Source organism: Barbatula barbatula, assembly GCF_947034865.1.
Source record: "Barbatula barbatula genome assembly, chromosome: 6".
Taxonomy (NCBI): domain Eukaryota; kingdom Metazoa; phylum Chordata; class Actinopteri; order Cypriniformes; family Nemacheilidae; genus Barbatula; species Barbatula barbatula.
In genome coordinates, this window is record NC_136765.1 from 1,794,135 (window position 1) to 1,812,518 (window position 18,384).

At 44.6% G+C, this 18,384-nt stretch overlaps 1 protein-coding gene across 1 annotated transcript in view; it reads right to left on the reverse strand.

The window, feature by feature from the left end:
- Nucleotides 1-18,384, reverse strand: part of LOC306895607 (uncharacterized protein) — a 130,969-nt gene that overhangs the window by 46,299 nt on the left and 66,286 nt on the right. Inside the window, exons 23-29 of the mRNA XM_079458977.1 lie at nucleotides 7,257-7,430; nucleotides 6,934-7,107; nucleotides 6,682-6,852; nucleotides 6,152-6,325; nucleotides 5,794-5,967; nucleotides 4,022-4,192; nucleotides 3,665-3,838 (exon numbers count right to left, since the gene is read on the reverse strand). Of these exons, the coding sequence (XP_079315103.1) occupies nucleotides 3,665-3,838; nucleotides 4,022-4,192; nucleotides 5,794-5,967; nucleotides 6,152-6,325; nucleotides 6,682-6,852; nucleotides 6,934-7,107; nucleotides 7,257-7,430 (1,212 nt within the window). The remainder of the gene's footprint in view (nucleotides 1-3,664; nucleotides 3,839-4,021; nucleotides 4,193-5,793; nucleotides 5,968-6,151; nucleotides 6,326-6,681; nucleotides 6,853-6,933; nucleotides 7,108-7,256; nucleotides 7,431-18,384) is intronic.

Sequence of the window (18,384 nt, forward strand, 5' to 3'; positions counted from 1 at the left end):
ATATTAGGTCAAAGAGTGCCTATTGGCATTTTAATGTTTCTCTGTTGAGTGATTTAAATTTTAAAGAGGTTTTTATCTTTTTTTGGAAGGAATTTAAATTTAAAAAAGAGTGTTTCGTGAATTTACGTCAGTGGTGGGACTATGGGAAAGTTGAAATCAGGTTGTTATGTCAACAGTATACTTTTAATGTTTCTAAAAATATAGCACAAAAAATGGAAAACCTTGAAGCTGAAATTGTGGAATTACAATCATTAATAGAGGTCACTGGAGAGCAGAGTGGTATTGATGCCTTGAAGTCCAAAAAATTATGTATTGCGGACCTACTAGGCACGAAGGCAAAGGGAGCTTTGGTCAGGTCCCGTTATCAAAATCTCACACAAATGGATGCCCCGTCCAAATTCTTTTTTAATTTAGAAAGGAAAAATGGCCAGAGTCGACTTATTCACTCCATGCGCTCAGAAAATGGGCAAGAGCTGACAGCGCCGTCCGAAATAAGACAGCGGGCTGTAAGGTTCTACAGTGAACTGTATGGGAGTGAATATGATGAAGATGAACAAATGTCTGCTAGTTTTTATGCAGGTTTACCAAAGCTACAGGAACGGTCAAAGGCAGTGTGTGAGAAGCCTTTGTGTGAGCAAGAGCTTTGGAATGCAATACAGAACATGGAGGGCGGAAAAGCGCCTGGTATTGATGGTCTTCCAGTTGAGTTTTACAAAGCCTTCTGGCAGGTGATGGGTGAGGATTTCTTGGGTGTTCTCAATGAGAGCATAGTTGAGGGCTCTCTACCTTTGAGTTGTAGGAGAGCTGTGATAACTCTTCTACCAAAGAAAGGCGACTTGCAAGAAATTAAGAACTGGAGACCGGTGAGCTTGTTGTGCTCTGATTTGAAAATCTTCTCTAAGGCTCTGGCCAATAGATTGAGAGAGGTGATGGGGCAGGTCATACACCCTGACCAAACATATTGTGTGCCTACTAGGTCTATTTTTGATAATATTTTTTTGGTTCGGGATGCAATGGAAGTTGCTGGGCTTTTGGGTATCAATATAGGACTAATTTCCATTGATCAAGAGAAAGCATTTGATAGAGTTGAGCACCAGTATCTTTGGAAAACTCTAAAGGCTTTTGGATTTGGCCCAGGTTTCATTGGAATAATTAAAGTGCTATATAGAGACATTGAAAGTATGCTAAAAGTCAATGGTGGTTTGAGCGCCCCTTTTAAAGTAAGTAGAGGCATTAGACAGGGTTGTGCACTATCTGGAATGCTGTACTCTTTGGCAATCGAACCATTGTTAAATAAGTTGCGGTCTAGAATAGAAGGTCTAGTACTACCCAATAACAACTTGCAGCATAAAATATCAGCTTATGCTGATGATGTTATGATTATGGTTAATGGACAGAAAGATATAAACTCCCTGGTTAAAATTGTTGAAGACTTTGGAAGCATATCTGCTGCCAAAGTAAACTGGAGTAAAAGTGATGCTTTGGTTGTTGGGAAATGGGAGAAGAGTCCACCATTATTACCTGGTGGTTTAACTTGGAAAAAAGGAGGAATTAAATACCTGGGAGTCTTTATTGGGGATACTGTCACGCAAGAAAAAAATTGGGTTGGTGTGGCTGAAAAAATAGAGGGTAGATTAAAGAAATGGAAGTGGATACATCCACAGTTATCCTTTAGAGGAAGGGTGTTAATAGTTAATAATTTGACTGCCTCATCATTGTGGCATAGAATGACATGTGTGGACCCTCCTCCTGGTTTGCTTTCCAGGTTGCAAAGTCTGTTTGTTAATTTTTTTTGGGATCGGCTCCATTGGGTTCCCCAAAGTGTACTTTTTCTGCCTGTGGAAGAAGGTGGACAAGGATTGGTGCACCTTTCAAGTAGACTAGCAACTTTTCGCTTGCAATTCATCCAGAGACTATTAACTGGTCCTGAGGATCTGGTATGGAGAAATGCTGCTCAGATTATTCTACAGAAAGCTGATGGACTTGGACTTGACCGCACTCTGTTACTCATGGATCATAAGCAGCTGAACCTAAAGGACCTACCGTTTTTCTACCGTGGACTTTTTAAAATTTGGGGACACTTTAATTTTATCAGGAATGGAGAGACGGGTTCTTTATTCTGGTTGCTTGAGGAGCCGTTGGTCAAAGGAGCTCGTTTTGCTTTACCAAATGAGTGTTTTCCAGGTCTTACGCGAAGATTATGTGGCTCCGGTATGGTAAAAATGAAAGACTTAATTGATGTTGTAGGACCTGACTTAAGTGATGTGTCTGCATTGGTCACGGCCTTAGGCCAGAGGTCTTCTCGTCAAACTGAGCTAATTTTAAAAACATGGAAAGGAAGATTAACAGAGGAAGAATTAGTCATGTTGCAAAATCTTGGTAATGGAAGGCTGGTTCCAAAGGCGAGAGATCCATTCCCGAAAATTTGTATTTCACCAGATTTAAAGGGTATGTCTGGTATACTACTGAATTTAAAAGGGTTGCTTGATTTGGAGTTGAGTTTGGTTGCAGGCAAAGTACTGTATAAATGTTTTGTTAAAATTTTAAACAAAGTGGCACTAAATGAGAAGACAGACACGGTGTGGCGAGAAAAATTTAGGCTACAAGAAGAGGATAAACCAGTTTGGAGGGTGATATACAAACCACCATTGAACAAGCAAACCGGGGATTTGCAGTGGCGCATTTTGCATGGGGCTATAGCTATTAATGCTTTTGTTTCTGTTATAAATGCTGAGGTCATTGACAAATGTGTTTTTTGTGGTACCAGAGAAACAGTATTTCATTGTTTTACAGAATGTGTTAGATTGGAAATGCTTTTTGTCTTATTGAAAGATCTGTTTTTAAGATTTCAAGAAAACTTCTCTTTTAATGTGTTTATTTTGGGTTCGAGATATGGTCAACAACTGAGAATAAAATGGCAGTTAATTAATTTTATTGTTGGGCAAGCTAAACTTGCAATTTACATCACAAGGAGAAATAGAATGGAGAATAGAAATGGTCAAGATGTTGTACTTATGTTTAAAGCTTTTTTAAAAGCTAGGGTTGGTGTTGAATATAAGTATTACAAAGTAATGAATGACATCGAGTCTTTTAAATTGCAGTGGTGTTATAATAATATCATCTGTACTGTATTTGAAGGGGAACTCATTTTTGATGTGTTATTAATCTAAAGTTGATTGTTTAGATGGATCAATGGAATTGTCTTGTTAAATAAAGTTGTTTCAAAAATCAAAAAATCTCTCTGTGTCTCTCTCTCTGTGTCTCTCTGTGTCTCTCTCTCTCTCTGTGTCTCTCTCTCTCTGTGTCTCTCTCTCTGTCTCTCTCTGTCTCTGTCTCTCTCTGTCTCTCTCTCTCTCTGTCTCTCTCTGTCTCTCTCTGTGTCTCTCTCTCTGTGTCTCTCTCTCTGTGTCTCTCTCTCTGTGTCTCTCTCTCTGTGTCTCTCTCTGTGTCTCTCTCTCTGTGTCTCTCTCTTTCTCTCTGTCTCTCTCTCTGTGTCTCTCTCTGTGTCTCTCTCTGTGTCTCTCTCTGTGTCTCTCTCTGTGTCTCTCTCTCTGTGTCTCTCTGTGTCTCTCTCTCTCTCTGTGTCTCTCTCTCTCTGTGTCTCTCTCTCTGTCTCTCTGTCTTCGCTGAATCACTGCTCTCTTATTTAGTTCACACATCTCACCTCACAGTGTTCAGTGCACAGTTTGAGTCGTGTATTAACTGATAGATGAGTTTGACTCCTGATGGTCCAGGATCATTTCCAGTGAGATCCAGTTCTATCAGATGTGAAGGGTTTGATCTCACAGCTTCAGCCAAACATCTGTAACCTTCTTCTGTTATTCTGCACTCAGACAGACTAGAAAACAGACATTTGAAATATTAAACTGATACTTTAGATTGTTAAAACAGTGCATTGTTTCTTTCAGGTTATTAGAGAAAAACAATATTTCTTACTACTATTGACAGAATCAACAACAACAATCAATAATTTCTGTATTAATAAAGAAAGCTAAGCATCTACTTCTCTTAATGTAGTTACCTGAGTTTCTTCAGTCTGCAGTTGGTATGTTCAAGTCCTTTCTGTAGTTTCTTCACTCCTGAATCCAGTAGATTATTGTTGCTCATGTCAAGCTCTTTCACACTGGAGTTTGAGCTTAAAACTGAAGACAAAGCTGTACAACTTTCTTCTGTTAGACCACAATCCCTCAGTCTGAAACATTAGACAAGAAAAAGATCATTTACAATCACACACACAAGTCAACACTGCTGTGATGTGTAGGCTACACGGAGTCATTCTTAGAACTTATTTTATTTGGACCGGCCCTCTGAACAATGCCTTATAGTGTGTCACACCAAACGCGAATGAAGCGTTAAGGTGAGAGTGATTTACAAGTTAAGTCAATGCAAAGACGCGATGACCTACTTGCGGCGCGAATGACGAGAATCATGCGAATTGAGTGTTCGCGTGATTTGGGGCAGTTGAAAAATCAGAATTTTGGCGAAAATTCGCACCGTGTTAATGGGCCGTGACCGAGCGTCAGAAGCCCTTCCATGATGCGAATTCGTGTCTGTAATGAAGCGAATTTCACTCACTTCAATTCTCTTTAAATAAGTTATATCTCTTGAAAAGTAATAATTTGTCTGTACGGTACATAACAAAATTTACTATTCTACCATTAGGAAGCGTAATAAATACATTTCAAATCATAATTAAATCTCCACAATAATTCAAGTAGTACCTCCGGCCCATGTCATTTTCTGTTACAAACTGACCCGGACCCCCATTAAAGACGGGGAGAATTATGTGGCCCTTGCAGAAAAAAGTTTGGGGACCCCTGGTTTAAACTTTAAGGGATGGTTTCCTGGACAGTGATAATCTTAAACCAGGACTAGGCCTTAGTTAAATTAGGATATTTTAATTGTTTTTAAAAATATACTTTAAAAAAAACATTCTTGAATCTTGAGACAAAAAAATTGCACAGATATATTACAGTATGTCAGTTTAAGTTGTTTTCTATCATCTCTTACATTTAATCTAGTCTGGGAAACTGCTCCATAAAGTCAGGATTAATACATTTTTTAATTCTAAGCACATGATAAATTGCCACTGAACCATATTACGTTTCGTAGCAACATACGATTGAGTTTGTAAAATACAGCATTTCTGGAAACTTAAGAGAGCATCCACACGATTTAATGCAAAAAAATCATTTCTTATCAAGCATTTTGTCTTGTTTTCTAGTAAAAATATTAAGAAATTCTTAAATCAAGATAAGTTTACTTTACCAGGAAAAAGACACAAGATATTTAGTCTTGTTTAATGAAACAAAATATGAGAATTAAGTACATTTATGTTTAAAACAAGCAAAAATTCTAACAATAGGGTAAGTAAAATAATCTTGAACTTAGTTTACCCTTTTCTTGAGTACAGGCATTTTTAGCCCCTCCCCTCCAGGCCCAACTTACAACCAACCAATCAAAAAGGGAAGGGCAATATAAAGCCCCGCCCTACATTTTCAGAAACCGTTTCACTTGGATACACGTCACAATAGGGAAAAGAAGTCAATCTCTATTTCAGTTTCGTGGTGGTCAATATTGGTATTTCATGCCTAATTGTTGGCCAGCAAATATTTTTTTTGTGGGCTCTCGTTAGAGAAAACTAAAAACCAGGAAAGAAATGAGTAAATTGTGAGAACTTTTGAAGAAATATTTTTTTTAGAGAACACATTTTTTGAATAGAAACATTCTTTATTGCAGTCCAGGGCTTCCATATATTATAGTTTTCTTGTTTTAACGTAACTAAAAACTCACGTGAGTGTGTTGATTTTACAGTGTTTATCCTTCAGTAGATCAGAGATCTGTTTCACTCTTGACTCGTCTAGTTTATGATCCTTCAGATTCACTTCTCTCTGGAGTAAAGGGTTTATACCAAGAACTTCAGTCAGATACTCAACAGCTTCCACAGCAGAAGAACTCTTCAATAACCTGCAGAAAACAGAAAGTTACAAAAGTCAAATGTAATAAATATTATCAAAAATATAGAACAAATATTGAAAATTTGACTGACATTTCTTTCATCTTGAATTCATCAACACAATGTGCCATTATAATACTAAAACAATATCACTGACCTGCATGATTTATTTTGTTTTATTTGAACACATCTCACCTCACAGTGTTCAGTGCACAGTTTGTGTCGTCTATTAACTGATAGATGAGTTTGACTCCTGATGGTCCAGGATCATTTCCAGTGAGATCCAGTTCTATCAGATGTGAAGGGTTTGATCTCACAGCTTCAGCCAAACATCTGTAACCTTCTTCTGTTATACTGCACTCGGACAGACTATGAAAAGAAATTGAAATGAAAGCCTTCACTATTTAACCAGAAGGAAAGAATACTGCAATGATTTGACTGCAGAGGAAGAGACTACAAGACATTTCTACACAATCTCTATAGATGAAGCTATAACACACATCAGTGTAGTTTATATTTATTAGTTATCATATTCACTTTAAAGGACATCTATGTATAAGTCTACATATGTCCTACAAACTCTCAGTATTTGTAAAACAGTTATTAAAGAAGATATTATCCTCATCAAACAAACACTAGTAATCTTACATTCGTACTTCTCCATAATAGTGTCATGTTTGTTGTGTTCTGTGGAGTGTGTATGATGATGTGATCGCTGAACTCACTTGAGTGTGTGGAGTTGACACTGAGGATTCTTCAGTTTGTCACAGATGCGTTTGAGTCCTGAATCCATCAGACGACTGTTGTTCAGATTCATCTCTCTCACGAGGGTTTTACAGGAGAGAACAGCAGCTACAGCTGAACACTGTTTCTCTGTCGGCTCACAGTTATTCAATCTAAACACAATAACATCATCATCAGATCTTTATAACACACACATGTATGAAGGTGTATTATACTGTATATATGAAACTCACGTGATTTTCTCCACTTTACTATGAGAGTCCATCAATAGAGCCGAGAGTTTCTCTCCATATAGATCTCCCAGTTTATTGTCACTCAGATTCAGATCTTTTAGCAGTAATGGATTCACACCCAGAACACCAGTCAGATAAACACAAGCTGCTTCTGCTTTTGGATTCTTCAAGAATCTACAGACAGAAGATCAGTTCACATCACATCACCTCTTTAAAATGATTATTTATTGTTACAAATGACATCGCATTTGTGTAATTCAAAGCTTTGCAAAGATTTGAATACACTTTAACCATATAAAAACAACTGGATATATAGTCCTCACCTCACAGTGTTCAGTGCACAGTTTGTGTCGTGTATTAACTGATAGATGAGTTTGACTCCTGATGGTCCAGGATCATTTCCAGTGAGATCCAGCTCTATCAGATGTGAAGGGTTTGATCTCACAGCTTCAGCCAAACACCTGTAACCTTCTTCTGTTATACTGCACTCAGACAGACTAGAAAACAGAAAGATTTTCATTAGTTCATATGAGATGTCAAGGTCTTGCCATGTTATTTTCCTGATGGACGTTGATGCACGTTGTCCATCAGTGATTAGGGTTTTTGGGAACACATGTGCTTGATGGGGTCATTTAAGTTCCCTAATATGTGTGTTGGTTGGATTCTTTCTGTCCTGGACTTTGCAGGTATGGGTGTGTGGGCATGTGCCTTTGAACTCCTCAGAACATCAACATATATCAATACATGAAACTCTTTCTTTTACCTTCTGGACAAACTGATCAGGGCTTAAATGTTTTGTGTTGTCCAGGTTTTTTTCACCAGAATGTTATTATAAACATTTTTGCTTTATTTGTTTCTTGTTCACCCTTTTGTGTTGCAGTCACAAGCCAAACTGCAACACCAGTTTATTTATTTCTAAGAATAAATATATTAGGAGTGTAATGATAGATCATGATACAAAAAAATTTGTATAATACAACATGAAAATGTTTTGAGCGTAATGTTTTTGATTAGATAGTCTTATTCACAAAATCTTCCAGTGCACTGAAACGTCTCGGTTACGTCTGTAACCTCCGTTCCCTGATGGAGGGAACGAGACGTTGCGTAGAGAGACTGACTGGGGTTGGATCTTGAGAACCTACCTTCTCCGAGATAATTAATTATAAAACGCCAATGGGCTTGGCGAATGGCACGCGCACGCCAGTCTCCGCCCCGTACATACGGGTATAAAGGAAGATGGCGGCCGTCATTCACTCACCCTTTATACAGAGGAACCTGAGAGGGCACTCCTGGTCACTGCAGTGGTTCGGCGCAGTGTTGTGGCATGAAGACACAATGTCTCATTCCCTCCATCAGGGAACGGAGGTTACAGACGTAACGAGACGTTCCCCTTCAGTCGGTCTCTCAACGTTGTGTAGACAGACTGACTGGGGATCTATCTATACACCACAGCGCTTGCACCGTATCACGACGGAGCGACCCTGACTAGGCTAGCGAGTCACAAGAGTTCTACCGCGAGATGTAATCTCCCAGTAACATAGTAGTGGTCATACTGAGAAGCCTGTACTTACGGAAATCATGAACAGTGGCGTACGACTCTAGTAGCGAGGGGCTGTCCGGAACCGAATACTGGAGAAACAATGCTCTCCTCTTTGAAGAGTTTGTTACGGAGGCCACATCCTACCCAGAGGGGAGGTTACATGTGGAGACACTAACATGGTCTCACTGGTGGGGAGAACAACATGCGACAGAAGGTGTCAGCACATCCAGGACAAATCCAGGTGGTCTTACCACCGGCGGGGAGGTCACAGATTAACCAATCGGGGAATCAGGAGTGAGGAATTCAACACACGGGACGACCCAGAGGGGAGTCACTACGTATGGGGCTCTAGCCCTAGTACAGGAGTCTACCTGAGTAAGGATGACTCTACCTATACCGGACCTGGTTCCAACAGACGACTCCGCTCAGTCTGTTACCGACCAAACCAGGAGTCTTCCCTAAACGCCGGGGGCATTAAGGACATGGGCTGCAACTGGTTCCAGGCGGAGATTGTAAAATCTGCAGATGTCTGCCAGAAAGGCGCCCTGTGCCAGTGCCCACGAGGAGGCTACACTCCGAGTTGAGTGGGCTCTCACTGCGAGCAGTCATGGGCGATCTGGGACTGGTATGCCACCGTGATGGCATCCACAATCCAGTGCGCCAATCTCTGTTCGGAGACAGCCCTCCCCGGGTGCTGTCCTCCAAAACAGACAAAGAGCTGCTCGGAGCTTCTGAGGCTCCGTGTGCGGTCCAGATGCGGTCCAGGCGTAGTGTGCGTACTGGACACAACACATTGAAGGCTGGGTCTTCCTCCCCTGAGGGGAGCGCCTGCAGGTTTACCACCTAGTCCCGGAAGGGAGTGGTGGGAACCTTGGGCACGTAACTGGGACGGGGTCTCAAGACAACGTGAGAATCGACGGGCCCGAACTCTAGGCACCCTTGGGACACGGAGAATGCCTGTAGGTTCCCCACCGTCTTGATGGAGGCGAGCGCCGTCAGGAGTGCAGTTTTCATCGACAGATGAGGAAGACTGGCATCTCCGAGGGGCTCAAACGGGGCCGTACCAAGGGCCTGTAGGACCACGTTAAGGTCCCAAGAGGGTACGGAGCAAGGTCGAGGTGGATTCACCCTTCTCGCGCCCCTGAGGAACCTGGTGACCAGGTCATGCTGACCGAGAGACTTACCCTCCACGAGATCGTGATGCGCGGCAATAGCGGCTACATATACTCTCAATATGGATGGGGAGAGATTACTCTCAAGTCTTTGCTGTAAAAAAGCCAGCACTGACCCGACCGGGCAACTCCGTGGGTTCTCCTCCCAGGGAGAACACCAGGACGAAAAGAGGCGCCACTCATAGGCGTACAACCGCCTAGTGGGGGGCTCTAGCCTGTAAGACGGTCTCCCGGACCGCTACCGACAAGCCCCTCAGGGTCTCTTCGTCCCGTCCAGGGGCCAGACATGGAGGTTCCAGAGGCCCGGGTTGGGGTGCCAAACCGTGCCTTTCCCCTGCGACAGAAGGTCCTACGTCAGGGGAATGGGCCATGGGGGGGCCCTCTTCAGATCCACTAGATCCGAGAGCCAGGTCTGGTTGGACCAATAGGGCGCCACTACCAGAACCTGATGCCCCTCTTCCCTGACCTTGCACAGGACCTGTGCAAGGAGGCTCACTGGGGGGGTAGGCGTACTTCCGCTTGTCCCGCGGCCAGCTGTGTGCTAAGGCATCCGTGCCGAGGAGACCCTCGGTCAGGGAGTACCAGAGCTGGCAATGGGTGGAGTCCGGGGAGGCAAACAGGTCCTCCTGTGCTTGGCCGTCAACATCCTGAACGGCAGCTTGTGTAGGTGCTTGTTCAGGAGGCGCAGATCCAAAATGGGACGAAGCCCCCGCCCTTTTTGGGCACGATGAAGTACGGGCTGTAAAACCCGGCTGACATCTCGATTTTAGGGCCCAGACTCGATGGAAACGCGGCAGGCAGCGTCCTTCTCCGACCCAGCGTTGGTAAGGCCAGGATCGGGCCCAGTGAAATCTCCCCCAGGTTCGTCCCATCAGGGTCCGTCAGGGCCGCTTAGAGGACCTCTTGGCAGTCTGCTGACGGGGAACAGATGCCTTCTTCCGCGGGGGTCTACGCCTCGGGTGGGCCGTCCTCTGGGAGGATCCTGGAACTGAAGGGGCCGCCGCGGGAGGGCGGGTCTGCTGGGAAGCAGGCTGCGCTCGGGACCGTGATGACCTGTTGGTGGGCACGTCGCGGCGTGGCAGGATCTGCTTGATCGCCTCAGTCTGCTTCTGGACCGTGGAGAACTGCTGCGCCACGTCCTCCACGGTATCACCAAACAGCCCTGCTTGCGAGATGGCCGCATCCAGAAGGCAGGCCTTTTGGGTGTCTCTCATCTGCTCAAGATTAAGCCATCATGCACCTCCGGGAAGAATGGTACCAGAGTGGGGCATTGTTTTTGGCTGCGCCCCGACCCCAGAAACCACGCATCCAGCCGCGAGCATTTCGGGGAGGGTTGAACCACACACTGCAACCCGATGCAAGCGGCTGCCCGGGAGAGCATGGCCGACATCTCAGCGTCAGTCTCCTGCGGAGCTCGACTGCCTGACGACAGAAGATCAGAGGAGTCTTCCGCATCCGATGCCAGCAGGCAGCTGTCCGATGCAGCGACAGAGATGGAGTCATCATCCCTGTACGAAGTCTTGTCACTATGAGACGGCCGTCTGCCGCTCGTAGGGGACGAACCAGGTGAGCGTGAAGGGGTATGGACGGTCCGCGAGCGTGAAGCTGATGGAGTGACATCCATAGGAGTCCCCAAATCCGCACACACGGGACATGCCGAATCAGTAAAACCTGCCTCAGCATGCTTGAGCACCAAGTCAGTGACACAGGTATCATGGCCGTCAGACTCCAGGATGAGTCTGTCGCACCCAAGGACACAGCTACGAGACATGTGTCACGGGTTGACTCAGTATTTTTTTAGTTCGAGACATTAGGGCCTTATTGTGTGCTGTGTCATGTTTCCTGTGTGCATTTATATATTGACACTCTGAGTTGTAGTGGTTATTCACTGTGCTTGTGCGATCACTTTTGTAGTGGGTTTTGTTACCTTTTTTAAATTGCCCAACATGACTCTTTTTAGACTTTTATTTATGGACAAACCTGGCAACCGGCTTCCTGTTTTATTATCAAGCCATATTTGGACTGTGCTTCCTCCCCTGCTAATGTGAACCCATTCTGTGGACGATACTTCCTGTAATTTCATTATTGCCTCTGCATTGCTGCTAATGATTGCAATTAGTGACTAATTGTTTAACAGCTGGCCATGAGGGTTTGAAGGAGATAAAAACTGGTTCTTTGGAACCCGAGAGAGGCCTTTTCCTTGCCTGGTGGTTCTTGTGCTGCTGCCATTGTGGTCAACGTATTCCCCTGCTCTGCAAGCGAAGGTTCCCCGGCTTCTCTATTTGACCACCGGTGTACTGCAGCTGGATTTTCTCAACGCTCTCTAATGTCCTTTAAAGGGCCGTAACTATAACTTCTCACACAGTGTGAATGTGTGTCTAATTTCTGCCTGTGGTATTGATGTTCATTGTGGTCGCTTGCTTTCCTGCCCCAGAAATACCTATCCTGTGGCTCCAGTAGTTGACTTTATCCGGAAGATGGTGGCTATCCTCGAACCTTCTTCAACGCTTGCTGTTTGCTGATTAGAGTACCGTAACTTCATCCTGTGGGTCTGACGACTGCCATGACCCTCTGGACGTGTTTGTTCGACTTCCTAGAGAGAGGACAGCTGGGTGAACTTCTGAGAAGTCACCGAACCTGAACCTTTGCTCTAAATTTCTTCAGAGATGTCATTTTAGTAAACTTTTGCCCCTACATGATACATTCCCAGTTAGCACTTGCTGGCCTATTAATAAAGAGTATTTTTGTATTTGTACTTTGACTGTCTGTTGTTTCTGCGGTTGGGACCTGAGTCATTTTATTATTTAAAGTCGGTCAGTAGGTGACATGCTCGTAGCCGCAGGAACTTACCTCTAAGGTCTGTAGCTTTCTGCCGAAAAGCCCAGGGGAAATCCACAGAGAAGGAGAAGTCTGCTGCTCCGCGTCGTAAATCCAGCAGATGTAAAAAATTCTCGAAGTCGAGTAAAGTGTTGACAGCATGCCAAACACAGGTTCCAAAGAACAAAGGATGAGTGAATGAACGCCGTCATCTTCCTCTATACCCGTATGTACGGGGCGGAGACTGGCGTGCGCGTGCCATTCGCCAAGCCCATTGGCGTTTTATAATTAATTATCTCGGAGAAGGTAGGTTCTCAAGATCAACCCCCAGTCAGTCTCTCTACACAACGTCGAGAGACGGACTGAAGGGGAACATTAGTTCCCTGAAGTTCCCCTATTGTAACCCAAAAGCCAGTGTTGATGCTCACTATGTTCCCTGCCAGGAATCACGTGACTTTTTTATCCGTTCAACTGGAATCGCATGAGGCAGCTCAAACTTCATAAAACGCAATAGAACTTTAAAAAAAGACAAACGTTTATTTTATTTCATATTTAAAAATACATTCCAGGTTGGCCTGCAATGTTTATGTTTGGTGTTTAAAAAAACGCATTATATTACACATATTCTACTCCGCTGTATCCATTCAGAAATGAGTCGTAATGAACGGCTGAAGGATCAGTTCAGGCCTAAGTTGGATAATAAAAACGCAGATTCACCATCGCAGTTTTTGACCTTCTGGACTCTCGCAGCTTCACTAGGCAGAGACACGCATCGTGCAGATGATTCACGCATCTCTCTTTCTAAATAAATGCTATAGTTTGTTCAAATATATGAAATCCTATGGCTCTACTCTAGCTCTGTGTCATATTTAAAGCGGATGAAGTGCAGAACTTTTTCACTCGTCTGATCAAATATTGTAGGCTACTGTAAACATGTCACAAGCACGCCAGACTCCACCCACTCCCAAGCACCACGCACAGCTACCCCTGAGTATTAATCACCCACACCTGAAGATCATCATCACCTCATCACAGCCATTACTTAAGCACCACGCAAACACTCAGTCACCGTCCGGTCTCGTTTGGATTACACAAACCTCAAGGACTCTACAACGCTACGTACCTGATCTCCATCGTCTCCATCGTCTCCATCGTCTCCATCGTCTCCATCGTCTCCATCGTCTCCATCGTCTCCATCGTCTCCATCGTCTCCATCGTCTCCAGTGTTACATTCTCTGAATCTCCTATTCTAAGTATCTTGTCAATAAACCATTTTGTTTGGAAAACCATCGTGGGATTCTGAAATCAGTGAACAACTTTATCACCTGAAACAAGGTACAAGATCTATCACCGAATATGCAGTTCAGTTCCGTACACTGGCTGCTTCGAGTGGATGGCATTGCTGACAACTTACCGCCAAGGTTCGGATCCTCGGGTGCGGTTGCATCTCGCTGCATACGAGGACACCATTGGACTCGAGCATTTCATTCAGCTGTCCATTCGCTTTGCCACTCGGATACAGTCATGTGTGGAAGAATACGAGGGCCAGCCGCTTAACTCCCCATTCCTCCACCGACCAGAGCCTGTCAGCCCTCCAGAACCAGCCCCTGAACCCATGCAGGTGCACAACTTCCGACTGTCCATGTCTGAGCGGCAGAGGCGGCTGACTCAGAAGTTGTGCCTCTATTGTGGAACACCGGAGCATTCCATCACAGAATGCCCTGTCCGCCCTCCTCGTCCATTAGTGAGTGCCATCATTCCGTCCCTTAGAAAGATGAAACCACTCACAACCACTGTAATTCTTACTGCTGCCGATGTCTCTCTTCCGGTTGTTGCTCTCCTCGACTCTGGGTCAGCCGGGAATTTCATCTCGGGTTCCCTCTGCCGCCAACTCAAGCTCAAAACGACAGCCACTCCGTCCAGTTACCAAGTTCACTCAATTACCGGTTATCTCTCAGCCGTCGTCAAGTGCGCAGATCTGTGGGTCCACTTCTACTCCGGGTGGGTCTACTACATGAAGAGGAACAACATCTGCTGGTTCTGGAGGATTCCACCGCTGACATTGTTTTAGGGTGCCAGTGGTTAGAGCAGCATAATCCTGTAATCTCCTGGAAGACGGGGGAAGTCCTGAAGTGGGGCGACGACTGCTTTCCAAACTGCTTCTCAACGCTCCCTGTTCCAACCTCACAACGTCCCTGCTGCCCTTGAACATCTCCGTGGTGCCACTGTGTTTACGAAGTTGGACCTCCGCATTGCATACTAGGTCACCAACCACCACTATTCCCATGGTATGGCGAGACATCGGATGTTCCAGCGGTGGATTACTGGTTTCGAGAGAGTGAGAGGGTCTGGGACTCAGCACACCAGCAGTTGCAACACGCTTTGCGCCGGCGTAGGATGACAGCCGACCTCCGCTGTTCAGAAGCCCCTTCGTTCCAAGTCGGGCAGAAGGTCTGGCTGTCCACTCGTGACATTCGCCTACGGCAACCATGCAAGAAGCTGAGTCCTAGATTCATTGGCCCATCATCCAGCAGATCAATCCGGTCACCTATAAACTCCAACTTCAACCACACTACAGGATTCATCCAACTTTCCACGTATCCCTACTAAAACCTCACCATCCTTCTGTTTCTGTTTCCCCAGAGCCTGACACCACCCCGGAACCCCCCCTTCCACTCATCATTGAGGACGGCGCAGCCTACCTGGTCCAGGACATCTTGGACTCCCGGCGACGTGGTGGCATGCTCGAGTACCTCGTGGATTGGGAGGGGTACGGTCCCGAAGAACGTTCATGGGTACCCAGAAATGACATACTTGACCCCAATCTGCTTGAGGCCTTCCATGCTACACAACCGGATCGACCAGCACCCCGAAGTAGAGGGGGGGGGGGGGGGTAATGTCAAAAGCAGACTCCATCCACTCCCAAGCACCACGCACAGCTTCCCCTGAGTATTAATCACCCGCACCTGAAGATCATCATCACCTCATCACAGCCATTACTTAAGTCTTTGTCTTAAACTTGGCAAGTGACCATAAGCGAGACAATCCTCCGCTTCAAAATCAAATAACACATTGCTTCCTCTGATATTTATCATATTAAAGCAACTACAACGCCTCATATTAAACTCTGCACTTTCAAATCCCTTTTGAACGTTCATTTTCAGAAGGACATCAGTAAGAACTTTATTATTATTATTATTATTATTATTATTATAAAATCTACATGAGCAGAACAACAAACCTTATTCAAGACAAGGATAAGGGGTCATATGACATAGCTAAAACGAATATTACCGTTTGTTTCATGCAATGTGTATACATGATTTAAGGTTAAAAACGAATATTAAAGTCACACCTCTTCCCATTTCTGACCACTTCTTCGGCTCTTTCAACATGCTCCTCCCTACATGGATTACCCAAACACCACCTGTTTATTTTAGACGGAACTTTCGCTCTCTCTCCCCTAGCACCCTCTCAGCTAAAGTGACATCCTCTCTTCCCTCCAACTTTGCATCTCTAGATGCTGACACTGCCACCGACACCTTATGCTCTACACTTCTTCCTGTCAAGATAATCTCTGTCCTTTGTCCTCCAGACCAGCTCCTGCCACTCCCTCCATCCCCTGGATGTCTGACATCCTCCGTGAACAACGGAGTACACTCAGGGCTGCTGAAAGAAAATTGCACAAGACCAAGAGTCTTGCTGACCGAGGGGGCTACCAATCACTACTCTCCTCTTTCTCTGCTAGTGTTACCATGGCAAAAACATATTTTTAAACCACCAAGTAGAGCACGAGTAGAAAACATTGTCGGTGAACACAATCCACCATGCCATTTGCCGTTGCTGGCTAAAACTCTATAGATCAAAAAAGAAGCCATATCTAAACATGATCCAGAAGCGCAGGTGTTTTATCTGGGCCAAGGCTCATTTAAAAGGGATGGCAAAGTGGAAAACTGTTCTGTGGTCAGGCGAATCAAAATTTGAAGTTCTTTTTGGAAAACATTTTTGAGATGTGTTGATGCCATGAAATTTATTTTATTTTCTTGTTATTCTTATTTAATTTTTCCTTAAAATTATAAATTTTCTCAGTTTAAACATTTGATATGACGTCTATGTTGTATTCTGAAAAAAATATTGAAATTTGAAACTTCCACATCAATGCATTCTGTTTTATTTACAGTGTCCCAACTTTTTTGGAATCAGGTTTGTAGATTTGTGGGGGTATGGTTACACGAGGCATTTTAGACATGTCTGGGTGAGGATTCGCTTTTAAAAATAATTAATCTTTTGTTCCGACACTTACATTTTTGCAATTTTACATGTCTAATACATCCATGGGCAACTTATAAAAGACAGAAAAACACCCCTTTTAAGACTCCCTGTGGTGTAAAATGGTCTTTAATGCTCATAGTAATGCTTTTGGGCAAACCGTGTGCAAATGTATCAGTCAACACCATTGCTGTGGTGTGTGTCTAAACCAGAAGTGAACTGTGACGTTTGAGCCTGCGCACGTGCAACCCAACCCCCCCGAAACCCACAAACCTTTATGGCAAGCTGATTTATCAAGAATTACGTTTTTTACAAGTTGCAATTAAATTTCTTATATCAAGATTGTAACGACACCGGATTCTCCCTCACTAACCACACCCCCGCAACGTCACTCACTCGCCGTACTATCCCGCTCGCACTCCCTTGATTATTGATCACACACACCCGCATCTCATTACCCGACTCTACAGTATGTATACCCCACCTTTTGCTTCAGTACTTCGTCGAGTGTTGTTAGTCGTAAACTGTTTTCTGTTATATGGTTAAAGTTCCACTCTCGATATTCCCAATTCCCGTTTGGATTACTCTTTTATGGATTTATGTTTTGTGGAGTTTTTGCCATTTATTTTCATCTTTTGCCTGTTTTGACTGTTCAATAAACCCCTTTTTCCACTGGTACTCTGAGTGTGCTCTTCTGCCCGGACCAAAAATGACCACGCCTCAGAGTACCAGCACCTCACCTCACTCCCCAGATGTCCCGGACCCCATTCACTGAACTTCTCCAACTCCTGTGCACTCAACTCCCCCCACCTCAGTCCAGCATGAGTTCCATGGCAATACCTCAACGATTCTCAGGATCAGTGGAGGAGTGCAGTGGGTTCTGCCTGCAGTGTGAGATATATTTCCAGATGCACCCAAGACTGTTTCCTATCGACAAAGTGAAGATCATTTTCATTATCTCTCTACTAAGTGGAAATGCTCTGAACTGGGCCAAAGGTATCTGGCAGGCTGGAGGACCATTGATTTCCACACTCACTCTGTTCCTGCAACAACTACGGGAAATCTTCGGCCAGACCGCGGACCATCTCTCCATGCATGACCGGTAGCTGAGTCTATGGCTGGTCGCTCTTCAGTTGCTGATTATGCCATCCAATTTCGCCGGCAGTGGATGGAACGAAGCAGCCCTGATTTCAGTATATCGAAAGGGCTTGATCCCTGTGATTCGTTCAAAGATGGCCATGTTTGATGACAGTTGGTTTAGAAGCGGTTATTCAACGCTCATCTCGGATAGCTCAGCGCCTGTATGCCTGTACCCAACAACGACCCCTGTATCGCCTACACCTGCTGTGAGCTGCTCTCCACAACCTGAGCCCATGCAATTGGGTCGTTTCCATCTCTCTGCTTCTTCTCCATCAACCCATGGCAAACTGGTCCAATTCTCCAGTTGGGAGAAAATTGCAAAGGATCCTGTCTGCCCATGGATTATTCCGCCCTGCTCAAATTCTGCAAATCTCCTTGTTCGGGTCAACTTCGTTGTAAACCCAGAGGAGGTAATCCCAACCCAGATCCCCGGAGAATATGGGTTGATCTAGGACGTCTTTTTCTCTAAATGACGATCTAAGAAACTTGCTCCTCACCAGCCATGGGACTGCG